The sequence below is a fragment of the Pimephales promelas genome, chromosome 11, assembly GCF_988280905.1.
Source record: "Pimephales promelas chromosome 11, fPimPro1.hap1.1, whole genome shotgun sequence".
NCBI lineage: Eukaryota > Metazoa > Chordata > Actinopteri > Cypriniformes > Leuciscidae > Pimephales > Pimephales promelas.
The window spans coordinates 4,396,863-4,412,263 of record NC_142779.1 but is presented as its reverse complement, the minus strand read 5'-3'; the positions used below and the strand labels follow the sequence as shown (position 1 = coordinate 4,412,263).

The following is a 15,401-nucleotide window of genomic DNA, read 5'->3' as shown; positions in this document are numbered from 1 at the left end:
ATGCACTTTACTGGTAACCAAACGGTTCAAGGTCCAAAAGACATTTTCAGTGCAAACTGCAAACTGTTGAAAGGGCTTTAAACGATTCCAGACAACGAATAAGGGTCTTATTAAGCGAAACGATCGCTCAATATAAAAAAATAATAACAAAGTTTAAAAGTTTTATAAGCTCAAATGGTCGCCTTGCTCTGTTCTGTGATCCGCGTTCGTGACTCTCCTGTTCGAACTCGTTCATCAAAATGAACGAATCTTTTTTTCGTGTCATTTGGTTCGTTCAACAAACGAAATGAACGAGTTGACTCGGGAAAAGATTCATTCATTTTGATGACTTCAAAGATGACCAAAAATTAATAAATTTAATTAAAAATGCTTAAAAATCGAATAACCTAATAAGTCAAAGTCTCAAAACAACGGCTCAAATGATGAATCAAATGGTCAAATTATAAAATATTCGAACTTTCAAAATGGCTGAAAAATCGTTCAAATGCAATTTAATTTCCTCATTCGTGGAAGCATGAACTGTTGCAAACACACAAAAGGAGATATTTTGAAGAATGTTGATAACCAAACAGTTGATGGACCCCACCATTGACTTCCATATGGGCCCATCAACTGTTTGGTTACCCACAAAAACTATATTTTTTGTGTTCAGCAGAAGAAAAAAAATCAGACAGGTTTGGAACAACTTGAGAGTGAGTAAATGATGACAACATTTTAATTTTTGGGTGAACTATCACTTTAACAAAGACTAATGTAAAAAAAAAATGGCTGATAGGCTGATGGCTCATTAGTTCACGTTAACTGATGAATTAGCCTAACTAAATGACCTTATTGTAAAGTGTTACCGTGCAGGAATACAAAAAGCACAGAGAGGGTTTAGTTTGGATGATTCCAAATAGGCCTAATGAACTCGTACTGGGACAGGTGGCTTTCCATTCCTTAAAATAAACATATTTTAGGCTCAATAAAAGAGCAAATGTCTGCTCCTGCCAAGAAATATTCTGAGTTGAGAGGTTGCATGACTTGTAATACAAAGCTTACCGTATTCAACCCTCGGCTGGAGCCTGAGTTCCCCCCGGCAGACACACTCGCTCGCACGCAGCTCACGCGGGACAGCCCGCCAGGACACGCGGGTGTTGTTCTTGGACGTCTGGAGGGCAAGAGCGTTTCTCCAGCCCTGTAAATCCACAGATGCTCTAATGGGTTCCAGCAACTTTATCTGTGCGAGATCTTCCGTTCCGACCGAGAGCCCGTGACTGACGTGAATCCTACAGTGGGTTCGGGAAAGCGGATATCTTCTGAGTGTATGGCACTTTTACAGAACGGGGGTTGTGTGTGAATAGATATTTGCGACATGATACTTTTTCCTCACAAACAGTCAGTCAATATGGATGGAAACACTCTTCTGGAGTTCTGAAGAGCTCTGTTGAAGCACAGGTGAAGCAAGAGAGACGCTGTCGTTTCCAGTTAAGTCAAATGCTTCAATATATTGACATTCATTTCAGAATTCAGAAATTTCAGAAAGATACAGGCTATTCTTGTCCTGTGTTTCACGTCATTTCTAACCACACCGTGGTGTTTTATTCAGTGAAATAGAAGAGAAACGTTTAATGTGGCCCTTAAAACACCACAAAATATAATAAAAGTCCATATTAGCCTACTCTAGCTCATTCCAAGTAAAAGTTGATGTTCACATAAGATTTCCCCTCTCATAGCCAGCTTTCGAATCCTGGTTATGGACACATGTTCAAAGACATTTCATATCAGTGATGTCAAATTAGGCACAAATAAAGTCTACATTTTTAATTAAACGCAAGCATGAATGACGATTTTTTTATTGTACTTGTTTGCTCTTTTTCGAGCTTGGCAGCACAACTTTGCACTTTATGGAAAAGGACAGCAAAATATGTAGGCCTACATGTATACTGAAGTGTTTCACATAGGCCTATTTTTCATTTGAAATGTGAGCGTGTGTTTCACATATAGGCCTAATTCACTTGGATTTTAAATTGTGAGCCTGTCCATTTACCTTTTTGTCGGCTGACTCTCTGTTATAATAAGCAATAAAACATTAAATGTGTAATTGTTTTATTGCAGTGGCTCATGAAAATAAAACTGAGTAGCCTATTTAAAGAAAAGACATAGGCCTATCCAAATGTTAAATGGCAATTAAGAGCCCAAACAGTCATCAAATATTTAATATTCAATATTACAGCTTTCGAATCTTAAGCCAAATCTAAGTCAATAATTAATCAACAGTAGGCTAAAACACTATTGTAACTTCTATGGTCACTAGAGGACGCCAATGTCACAGAGATCAATCACATAAACGCTTCAGAGTTTAAGTTGTGTGTGTGTGTGGGCTAAAGACAGCTGATACAGGCACATTTAGCTATGTATTCAATCAAAAATATATCAGAAATACCCGAATATAACAGCAGCTGATGTGTTGTTAAGAGATTTAATGTAATTTGTGTAGTAATTTAATGTAATGCCATAGTAATCAATTATTGCAGGAAAAGTTTGTGTGCTCACCAGCAGGTTCTCTGATGGCATCGGCTGAAGGAAATAGTTCTTTAAAGTGGAAAAGCTGTTTTCTATCCTTCTCTCTGTCTTTAGTTTATATCTTTTATGCCCTTCCAAACACAAAAACTCAATTTAATGAGAATCCCAACTGAGAAATGAGAATGCTCAATGTGATTCAAACAATAAAAGATATCAAAATAAACAAGGAAATGCAATGCATTTGTTCATCTGGGGTTTTTTTTTTTAGATGCCAAACATTATGAACATGAATCGTGTGTAGCCTAACCCTTTTAGCCAGGGGCAGAAATCAACAGTGGCTTGCCTTGCAGCATAAATGCCACCAAATTGAGCAAAAATGTTGCCAAAAACAAAGATATGGTGCAAAAAAGTCTACACAAGTTATTGTTTTTAATAAGGAATATACCACACAAGCAATGCTGATTTTCCCAAATATGAGCATGTTCACAAATGTGATACTGAATTTATACAACAGTTCAATAAACGATAAGTTTTAGTATAATAACATATTTTAGACACAAAATTGTGAATATGATCTAACCCTGATGTTTTAATGGGTAAATGACCCTTTTCACTGGCGTTAGCGTTTTACAGCATCGTTAATCCTGCAAAGTTAAAAAAAAAAAAAAAATGTATGTACATATAAGGCTAAGCATTACCTTTGCATCAAATGACAAAAAAGCCAATGCTGCTGTGAAGGTCATTGAGTGATATATTCAGATCTGAGTTCAAGAAACATCAGCCATAAGTAAAGCACACTAGACCCCTGATCTTGCATCTCTGTCTGTGTTTCTCTGTGGGGTTTAAGGGCTTTAGTCTAATAGCTCCATTAGCTCAAGCCAGTGGCATTAACAGAGCTGACTGCTTTAACCATCAATAAGACACACACACACACACACACTCACAACGCTTTCTTTCTTTCTTGTCAGAAAACAAAAAATGGAAATGGAGGGTGAAAATTGGGATATAAAGCAAAATTATGACAGTTTTAGTGAACAAAAGTCTGTAAAATTAAGAGTAGACCAGAGACATAATTCAAATAAATAAATAAAAAAAATCACCTTCAAAGCTAGATTTAACACTCGCTGGTACACACATGCTGTAAAATATCCATCTGTGGTGAATAAGTTGTCATGCCATTTAACAACTGTGTCTGTGACTTTTGTGTCTTTCTGGAGCGATAGATTCACTCAAATGTGATTTTAAGAGTCTGTGATGTTGCCTTAAGTCAGCATGAAATCAATTTTTTAAATGGAATATTGCCATATTTCTTATGTATTGTAATCATTTCTTCAATTATTTATCTGTTCACATCATTATTTATTTTAAGTGTGTCCTCAAAATCTAATCATAATAACAGCTCTTCTCTAATGATGTTCCTAGTGCGGGGCAACCTGTCACTCATGAGATCGACCAATAGCAAACCACGACCATCAAACCATCCAATCAAACCATCCAAGTCCCACTAGATTCGAAGTACTCCAACATGGAAGAAAAGACTACATCGCATCCTTTCCTTTCATACCGACTTTAAAATCTGCCAGCTAAAGGCATGCACAAAAATTATTCCTTAAAATCCATGACAGTGAAAACGATTTGTTATATAATGCACATTATCACATAGGCGCCTATACCCTAAAACATAAGCAAGCAGTGCCGAGAGGTTTCAAAATTGTGGTGCGGCTTTACTCATGTTTTTATTCGTGACCAACGTCTGTTTTTAGAGTGTTTTATTCATGTCCAGAATTTCACTCCGTTTTCAAAAGCAGTTTAGCTAATGAGGCCTGATATGAAACAACAGGCTACGCTATGGCCCATTACAGCACACACACGCACACTGCAATGAGACGGGATGCCAGGAAGGCTGAAACTATCCTTGGGTTTTCCTGTAGGAGAGTCTCGTCTCTGCTGCAGATCCTCCACAGTACTTTGCTTTCATCCGAGAGTCTCGGATGAAAGCAAAGTACTGTGGAGGATCTGCAGCAGAGACGATCAAAGAATAGACACACACACGCGCGCGCGCGGTCAGTTTGGTGAGGTAATCTGGAGCATTAACACATTTGAAACGTTCCCTGTGATCCACCTCCGCTCTGTCATCTCTGAGGAAAACCCCCTCATCAACATGACTCTTTCTTTCCAGGCCTAAAAAAAGAGTGTGAGCTTTGTTTCTCCTCTCAGTCCTTGTGTTTTATCTCAGTAATTATGTCTAAATGTGAATTCCTCCAGACGGATGGAGCTATTGAGAAGAGAAGGCTCTGTTTCAGCCTCAGGGGAGCAGATGTGAAGGTGTTCGATTTCTGAAAACGTTAAACGTATTTTTTTTTTTTTTTTTTTTTTGGTTTTTGGTAATGAAGTTTGATAAAATCACAATCTTTAATATAGGCAATTATTTTCCAATATGATTAAATGGAGATTTAAGGGGCAAAGACCCCATTAACGTCACATGCATCTCCTCTAGTCTAGAGCTTTAGAAGATAGCAGCAATGCCAAGTCTTTTGGCATTTACTCTTTGGCACAACTTTTATGATATTAAAAGTCTTAATAAAATCACCAGAAGTATGAAGCTAAATGTTGGCTATAAACGAACTACATCATCAAGGTCACATGACTTCAATGTCATCATCATTACACTTCCGACAGCTCTTTCAGCCTTTATTTTAAAAGAAAAGAGTGTGATTATGAACACAACGAGGCTGTGAAAGCAATCAGTGAGTAAATTATTTTTCCTGTTTGGTGTGATACAATTTAATGTCCCTGACAACCTTGGTAGTCCAATTTAGACATTTATTAGTAGGCCTGACCGCTGTTTTCATGACAAATAAAGAATCACAATGGGGTTTATACTGTAAGGCGGTTGGCAGTACAACAGTATACTAATGTATAGACTTTATTTCAAAAACCCATGGAAAAATATGCTCTGGTTGCAGTCTCTGAATCACGAGTCCCAGAACCGAAGTGTGATCGGACCCCCAGCGAGACCAGTGAGTTTGTCTTGATCATCACCAGACTCAGACTGTATGTCACTGCTGACCTATTTTACTGTTATAATTACCATAATTGCTCTCTCTCTCTGACACACTCACACACAGTCTGCTGTTGTGCTCACTGTAACTCTACACCATTTCAAAGACAGCCCGAGGAACATGATTAAAGATGCTGCTTTATTAGACACAGATTAAAGCTCAATCACAATCGGCCCGGTTTACTAGATCTATCTATCTATCTATCTATCTATCTATCTATCTATCTATCTATCTATCTATCTATCTATCTATCTATCTATCTATCTATCTATCTATCTATCTATATATCTATCTATCTATCTATCTATCTATCTATCTATCTATCTATCTATCTATCTATCTATCTATCTATCTATCTATCTATCTATCTATCTATCTATCTATCTATCTATCTATCTATCTATCACTTCTTGTTTGTCAATCACTCTTTGTGTGTATAAAGCCCTCATGTTTTCCATTGTCTTCTGTCAGCTCTTGTCTTGTCTTCTCTTTTTTTTTTTTTTGGGGGGGGTCTTATATTTTGAATTTACTGTAAATAAACACAACAATTAGAATCACAAATTCTATTTTCCTATTGAGCCCCATTTTACAGTCACTCTCCCATAAAGCAGAGACAACGTCAAGCTTTTAATGAACTAAAGCTCAAGGGGGAAATAAGAAAACCTAATGTTCAAGTACGTTTCTCTCTTTCTTTAGAAACACATGTGGTTATCTGAAAATCTCTCATCTTCTGCAAGCCTGGTCCACGGTCAGAGCGGACACAGCAGAGAATACACAGAATAAGCCTCTTTCTCTGATAAATATCTGAGATGGAAACATAACATGGTTTCATCGTGACATTTTAATAAAAGCTTAAGAAATTATTGCTGTGGTTTAAACTGTGTGTCACCATTCTTTGAGGTCATTAATATTTTTGTTCTTCCATTCATTAAGCAAGGATGCATGATGATCAGTAAAGAAAAGTTTAATGTTACAAAATATTTCCATTTCAAATAATCAGTTTGATAATATAATTGATACTATGTATCATCATCATTTCTGAAGGATCATGTGACACTGAAGACTGGAGTAATGATGCTGAAAATTCAGCTTTGATCACAGGAATAAATTACATTTTAAAATAGAAAACTGTTATTTTAAATTGTGATAATATTTCATAATACTGTAATGATGTGTTTATTGTGTTTTTATCAAATAAATGCAGCATTGATGAGTATGAGGGACTCTCAAAACAAAAACAAAAAAAATCTTCTGAAAAAAAAAAACCTTTATGAGCTGTGGCTGTGAGAAGGCGGCTTGGTTTAAAACAACTAAAAGAAGATGTGAAAAAGTGGGACAAAGACAAACAAGAGCTGATATATTTTGGAAAAAGAGGGGACTGTCAGAATTGGCTTTGGTTTCTCATGGAAACCACTTCCTGGGTCATGGGGGAGCCCTTTGGTACCTGTGTCCATACGAAACCCATTACAACTGTTCTGACCTCTCTTTTCCCAGCCTCCGTGAGAAGAGGGAACAAGCGGGCTGGAACCGGTTTGCTTCGCGAGCCCGTGAGCGCAGGACTATTTTTTAACTGGACCGGAGAAAAACAGACAGGGATGGGAAAGAGAATCTGAGTCCAAAATCACGATTCCCACACAGAGACCGTGAAACAGAGACCACAGGGACCAGAAAATAATGACGGTTTTCACATTCCCACTCACAAGCCCAGAGAGAAACCAAAAAGACTTCTTCTTTAAAGATTGAATGGAGAATAATGATGACATTAAATCTCACCTTCAATAGGTGAACAGCCAACGCATTCTCACCCCAAGGCGTCACCTTTGACCATGCTTCAATATTTGACGTTTTAGGCGCCCTTTAGCGTCACTTACATGACGCGATCCTACGGCGTCATCTAACTGACGCTAAAGGAAAGCGTCAGTTAGAGGACGCGGTTAGGTTTAGGTGTGGGGTGGGGGTAGGGTACACGCGATCCTAGGGCGTCATCTAACTGACGCTAAAGGGCGCCTAAAGCGTCAGATATTGAAGCATGTCCAAATGCTTCCCAAGGCGTCAGTTAGGTGACGCCTTGGGAGTGAGAATGGGCTGCAACAGCAGCACAGCATCATATGAGAGAAAATACACAAATGAATGTTTTTACTCGCTCAACAGCTAGTTTTTCTTTATTCTCCTTCTGCTTGTCAGATGTTTCTGAGGATCTCACACATCATTAGTGTCTCAAACTAGATAACAAAACTCAATATCTCAATAACCTCAAATGCTTCCAAAACTAAACTATCATCCACATTCATTTTAAAGCACTAAATGTGTGTCTATTTTTATTAAGTCTGTCAATTAATTGACTTATTTAAAAATAATGCATTTGCTGCAATTATTTGTGATTAATTAATGCACATTTCATGTAATTATTTCTCCTGAGGCATTTAATCTGAGACAATTTGAAATAAAATGTAACTCAAATCTCCATTTCAGAGACATCAAAGCTATCAACCTTTGAGAAACACAATGTTGCTCAGAGGAACCAACCTGTAAAATCAATCCTTAAATGCACAGTCATCTAATTGTGTGACAATCATACATTAATGTTCAGGGCTAAAAGCAAAAAAGAGGCCCAGTTCCCATAATGCATCATGAGAACTGTTGCAACAGGGCTGGTTTTCTCACATAAAAATGACATGCGATCAAACTCCAACAAGAATAGATATTGTTTCCTGCAGAACCCGGGAAATCAGGAGGAGGTGGACGAAGGGCTTGAGACCCTATCTTATGAGGGATCTTGGCTCATTAGCTGAATTTGGGAGAGAGAGAGATGAGGGGGTAAACCCTCTCACACCGCCTCATCTCCCTATAGACACAGACCACGGGAACTGCACTCCTCCTGAAGATCTGGGAAATGATCTCCGCTTCTTATGACATGTTCATTGCTTTCCTTCTAAAAGCAAGAAGATTAAACACAGATACAACCCCGATTCTACCAAAAGTTGGGACATATGGCAAAATGGAATAAAATCTGTGATTTGGTATTTGTCTTGAACCTCTATTTTAAAGGTTAGTTAGTTCACCCTTGAAAATTCGGTCATTAATTACTCACCCTCAGGTCTGTTCCTCCATTGACAGCTACACAACTATCACTTTGACACTTCATAAAAAGATCATAAAACTAATCCATATGAATTGAGAGATTTAGCAAACATTTTCTGAAGAGACTCGGTCACTTTATATGATGAACAGATTTAATATTTGATTTGTTCTTTTCTCAGTCACAGTTTGAAGATAATTACAGTAACAAATCACAGATTTGAGAAAAAGATTCTTTTTTTTTTTTTTTTTTGCATTTTACAAAATGTTCCAACTTTTCGGGAAATTGGGTTGAGATAGATAGATAGATAGATAGATAGATAGATAGATAGATAGATAGATAGATAGATAGATAGATAGATAGATAGGTAGGTAGGTAGGTAGGTAGGTAGGTAGATAGATAGATAGATAGATAGATAGATAGATAGATAGATAGATAGATAGATAGATAGATAGATAGATAGATAGATAGATAGATAGATAGATAGATAGATAGATAGATAGATAGGTGGATAGATAGATAGATAGATAGATAGATAGATAGATAGATAGATAGATAGATAGATAGATAGATAGGTAGGTAGGTAGGTAGGTAGATAGATAGATAGATAGATAGATAGATAGATAGATAGATAGATAGATAGATAGATAGGTAGGTAGGTAGGTAGGTAGGTAGGTAGATAGATAGATAGATAGATAGATAGATAGATAGATAGATAGATAGATAGATAGATAGATAGATAGGTAGGTAGGTAGGTAGGTAGGTAGGTAGGTAGGTAGGTAGGTAGGTAGGTAGGTAGGTAGGTAGGTAGGTAGATAGATAGATAGATAGATAGATAGATAGATAGATAGATAGATAGATAGATAGATAGATAGATAGATAGATAGATAGATAGATAGATAGATAGATAGATAGATAGATAGATAGATAGATAGATGGATGGATAGATGGATAGATAGATAGATAGATAGATAGATAGATAGATAGATAGATAGATAGATAGATAGATAGATAGATAGATAGATAGATAGATAGGTGGATAGATAGATAGATAGATAGATAGATAGATAGATAGATAGATAGATAGATAGATAGATAGATAGATAGATAGGTGGATAGATTGCCAGTTTAGTGAGTGAAGCTTAAAAGCTCAAGTGTTATATTACTGTAAAATAAGAATAATTTAAAAAGCCTATGACTACCGAACGCAAGTTTATACAATAACTAACACATGCATGTTCCCCCAAGAACCTAAAAACGCAACAGCAGTTTTCTTATGTTGAAATACAGCACACACACATCTTCACTCAACATGACTCATTAGGGGAATTCAGTGTCTATATTTACAGTCCTCCAGTGAGTGACCTCATCAGTTAAAGAATACCTGGTTTGAGGAACCGGCCTGGTCCAGCCGACTGGACTGCATGACAGGTAGAGGAAGAGCGGCCATATTCTCAACAGCTGAACTCTGAGCTGGCGTCCTGAGGGGTCTGAGACGGTTAAATCTGATGTACAGGGGTTGAACTATCACAGAGCATGGGAATCTTCACACATCTATCACTTTCTGTGTAGCTATAGATGTGCTGCTGTTCGTCTGGTGGAAGGCGTGAAAAATGAGCTCGCCATGAACGTGTGAAGTGTGAAGTTTCTGACGCTCGGCAAACACATCCACACATAAACTTACTCAGAATCAATTAGAAAACGATGGTTTGTCAAGACTTTGAATGTTGGCTTGAAAATAAAACAAAGTTTTCTCACACAAACCGCTCGTTTCGTGTCTTAGGCCATCAATGTGTACTTACATTTACGAGTCATTAAATCATGTTTAATTTGGACTTCTCTGTGCATGCTCTTTGAGGTGGTGACCATAGACCTCCATTAAATGACTGACAGACAAGGACGGTTGACCTAAAAATATCAAAATTGAAACTACTGCGGAAACAAAGACACCTACATCTTGGATGGCCTTGAGGTAAGCTAAAACATACCAAAAATGAATTTCAAAGTAAAATATCCCTTTAAACAATTTTCAAAGTTTAATTTCTTTAAGTTTAAAGCTGTTTTTAATTGACTAAAATATTTTAAACCTTTAAACTTAAAGTGGTACCGCTGGCAAAATAGACTACAGTAGACTACAGTAGAAAGGCGATTTAAAAAAAACCCAATGCTACCCAAAAATAGAGAAAACTGTCTTCCCTTTTGCCAAAAAAGTACAGTACACTCTAAGAAGAAAAGGTTCTATATAGAACCTTAAAAGGTTCTATCAGCGCTACGTATTTGGAACCCCTAAAAGGTTCTATACACTCTTAAAAAAGGGTTCCTCTGGGTTATATAGAACCCTGGGGTTCCGTACTTGGCCAATAAAACCTTTTGCCAAAATAATGGTTCTATATAGAACTATTTTGAAGTTCCATATATGAAGCGGGGGATGGAATCATTTCTGGTTCTAAATAGAGCCATTTTTTCTAAGAGTGTAGCAACTTCAACACCCATAATGCACTGGGCATGTTGCCATCTGAGTCCACTCCCACCAGTCTGCATTAGATACACGACTTACTATAAGTATATATACGAAGTTACACTTTAACAGATAGGCCTATCAATAAAATGACACTATTGAAATGTGGAAATATTGAAGAGATTTAATTTATATAACTTTTTTTTTTTTAATAAATGGCTGAATCACAAAAACATGAATGACATGAAATCACAAGCAAATCCTGATCTTTTTTTAATTAAAATGCATACAAAACTACATCATTAGCACACAATGAATGAACAAAAAGAGCATATTTCAGAACCAAAATTACAAACGTACAATGAGTGAAAAAGACAGTTTGTTCTACAGGAGTGTGTTGTGCTTTTCAGCATGATTATAATCTGCGCACATTACAAACATCACAGACTCGTGGCCTTCAGTGATATTCACTTCACTGGCAACATTTGGGATTTGTTCCAAAACATATTGAGCTTCGCTGCAGCCCACTAGACATCTGCTTTTAAATAACGCGCACGTTTTGTTACAGCCGTGTAGGAAGCTCGCTAGGTTTCGGAACAGAGCCTTGGCGTCAATGCAACACACAATAAAAATCAGTATTGATAGTGGAAATAAATAGATGCATTTTTGGTCTTATTTCGGGCCAGCAAATCTTAATTTAGCCTGATTTGGATTACCCAGCTCAATCATAATCAACAATCACAACAAACTCACATACGATGAGACGACAGGATTTGATATCCACAGACGTTAGTAGGTACAGACTGAGGCACTGAGAGAATTATGAAACGCTACTAAACGCAAAAACGCGGGTTTCTGTTACCCACAAGTCCTTGCGGGAAAGAATAGACTCCCGTCTGTAACTGGACCAGCTCACATTTTGAATCCATCTTTCCCGTAGAATGCGGCTTGAGGCGATAATCAAGGGGAGGCACAATAACCGCCGCCATAAAGGCTTCAAAGCGGCCGTGAATCAAGCTGAACACGGGCACTTCTGCTTGGATAACAAGGCCTGAAGGACGCCCAATGATTGCGAAAGGAGATATGGCTCTCTCCATCCATCTTTCTACTTGTTTCCTTTGCTCTTTTGGGGCTCTTTGCCCTCAGGTGAAGGCAGCAGGTGTGGGCATGGGAAAAACCTCTGGGTTATAGGCTGAAATATTCACTTACACCTGTTACACGAATGTGTGTGTGTGTGTGTCATGGCCACTTTACCCTCCTTGTATGAGCATGTGCACGGTTTTGTTATTCAAATAATCAAGACTGATCTCCTTTCAAACGTGCCCAATTATGGTCTCCGATTTCAGTCATTCCAAGAACAAGGTAGGGAAAATAGACACATAATGTAAGTGCTTAGAGCAACATATTTTTCACACTTTATAGACATAGATGACAACAGGTGATTGTTGGACTCTTTGGCTTGTGAGGACTGAAGGCTTTCAGGCAAAATATCATGTGGAACTCAATCTGGTAAGAATGTCTCCATTATGTGGTTTACAAGGACATATAACATCTTAAATAAATGTTTTAGTGCATTAAAGCTGCATTGGAAAAACATAGACATTAAAATTTGTTTTGTATAATTTAGAAAGAATATATTACAGTAGCACAAATTTCCAATTTTATATTAAAACAAAGATTAAAAATTCAATTGAAAAAAAAGAAAAGAAATACGAAATGCTTGTGACCCGGAAACGACCCGGGATAGGAACGAGTCCACTTTGGCTCAAATAAATTAAAAAAAGAAAAGAAAAAAAAAAGATAAAATACACAAACCATAGAACTGAGTCGTTTTAAGAAATTGCATAAAAAGCGATCAACACTGAGAAAGAAATAATTACTCTTAAAACTATTCCAAAAAAGACAAGTCTCCATAAGTTCAAAGACAAATTAATTGTTTGTGATTTTGGTGAAAAGCAAGACAAAGAAAAAAAAATAATAATAATATCAAACACCTGTCTGTCTCTGGATTATAGATGGTGTTTTACGTTTCTACAAATCAAGAACCCACAGCTAGAGGGTGAATTTCACAAAAACACATCCAGATCACATTTCACCCAAAATCGAAAACAAAAATAAGTTTTTGCATAAAGAAAATGTCAATGATTTTGCATAATACATCATTATGTTTTGCATTACAATAGGGGGTCAAATGTGCTTCATTTTGATTAAAATAATGTCAGAATGCAAAAAAATATGAATGACAAATGTATCATTTATCGCTCATATTTTCTCAAATATTCTCAATAAATATGACATGGATATGTTCCTGACTGGTTTTGTGATTCATCCTTTTTCTTTTGAATTAATAACCCATTGTCATAACATCTCACAGAGCTCACATTGACCCACATTTGCATTATATGATCACATCTCACCATTCCAAGACTATTTCAGCAATTTTGGAAAGTACCTGAAAGTTCGCGGGGCACATTTTTGGTATATTTACACGTTAAAAGTCCCACGGCCCTGCATCTCGGTGTAGCTCTTTCATACTGTCGGTTTCCTGGTTGCAAAGCACTCTGGGAGTTATAGCTTTCAGGCAGTTTGGTTTGTAAGGCTGGATAAATTGTCTTTTTTCAGTTACAGGCCCGTCAGAATATGTCCATGAAGAACCAGCTTTTCTTTGGTTTGTTCAGCTTTTTCAGTAACAAAAAAGTCGCTGATATATTACTATGGGATGCCTTTTCTTCCTTTTTTTGTATGATAATTTTTACTCTATCTATATACACCTTAATTTCCAGCGAGACTCGCGTCCTCCTTCAGTTTTGGTCCGTGTCTGTGCCGTATGGAGGCACGTATCTAACTTCTGGTCATTTGATCACGATCAGCGGTTGACGTCATAGAAGGACAAAGGAACATAAAGCGATCAAACATGCAAGACTTTCACCTTTGCCCTCTTCTTTCTCAGTAAGGCCTCCAGACGGACTCGTCTATGCGCGTCGACGCGCTCATCGCCGTGGGCGAGTTGCTGTGGCTCCCGTCGGCATCCACGCCGTCGCTCTGGTTCCCGAGGCTGGCGTTCAGCAGGCTGTTGTTTCCTCCAGCGGTGACGCCGGCTCCGCCCGCCGCGGTGCAGGACGTCAGCATGCGGGTGGGTGACCTGTCGCCTCCTGATCCGGCGCCGCCGGTCGGAACCATGGAGAACTGGTAGGAGCCGGACCCGGTGCCGTAGTACAGGTGGTACGGCGAGGAGTTGGTCTGGAAGTGTGAGTTCTGGTTCTGGTTGCCCGGATAGGGAGGAGGCAGGTAGGTGTGGTAGCGGCTGGAGGTGGGCATGCCGGCTACGCTGAGACCCCCGATTCCGGTGCCGGACGGGTTGGCGGAGTAGCTGAAAGGACCCGGATAATGCATGTGTGAATCAGAGAAACGAGGAGCCGTTAATGGAGACAGAGACGGGAAAGATGTCCTCTGCTGGAACAGCTCCGAACCTGAAGATAAAGAAAGAGAAAGAGTTTAACATCTAATCAATTTCATGAACATATACAGTGATGTGAATAGGTTTGGACACCCATGCTAAAGTTGGAAATTGATTTTAATGCCTTAGTTAGAAAAATGAGGAAAAATACAACCTTTAAGGACACCATTTTATTGTGTGTGTGTATGAATAATGTATCATAAATGAATAAATGTTCTTCCTTAAAATACAGGGTGCATAATTCAGGACACCCCTATGTTAAATTCCCATAGACTCAGGCAGATTTTTATTTTTAAAGGCCAGTTATTTTGCCTCCTATATAAATAAATGATGGATTAAATTACATTAAATAAAAAAAAAATGCAAAATGTTTGTGACCTACAAATGATCCAAAGTAAGAATGCATCTAGTTTTCTGCTCAAATAAAAGTCAAACCTTAAAACGGAGTTCAAATAAATCACTCAAGTATAAAGAAACTGCAACGTCATAAAAAGAAAAAAACTAAAATATTATTTTAGAAAAAGAAATATATTTTTTTAAAACAACAATAAGAAAAACAGAATGCAAGTAATGCACACGATATTCCACAATTTTGGGGCGAATAATTTTACAAAATACAAAATTTACATTTTTACTCATTTCAATACTAATAATTGAAAAAAAAAAAAAATCAGACCAAGACTGAATTAAATAAAGTTAAAAAATAAAATGTTTATTTAAAAATATAAAATAGTATTAAATAATAAATTAATAATTAAAAAAATTAAAATTATTATATAATCTTACATTTTCATGACTTTACCATTTAAGTGACTATATTATACTAATATATTAATATGT

At 37.3% G+C, this 15,401-nt stretch overlaps 1 protein-coding gene across 2 annotated transcripts in view; it reads right to left on the bottom strand.

The window, feature by feature from the left end:
- Positions 1–11,352: 11,352 nt before the first annotated feature.
- The window catches only part of runx3 (RUNX family transcription factor 3), a 56,033-nt gene continuing 51,984 nt past the window's right edge, over positions 11,353–15,401 (bottom strand). For both annotated transcript variants that reach the window (XM_039671792.2, XM_039671793.2), the window contains one exon: positions 11,353–14,574. In XM_039671792.2, coding sequence (XP_039527726.2) covers positions 14,051–14,574 — 524 coding nt within the window. In that variant the 3' untranslated portion in view covers positions 11,353–14,050. The remainder of the gene's footprint in view (positions 14,575–15,401) is intronic.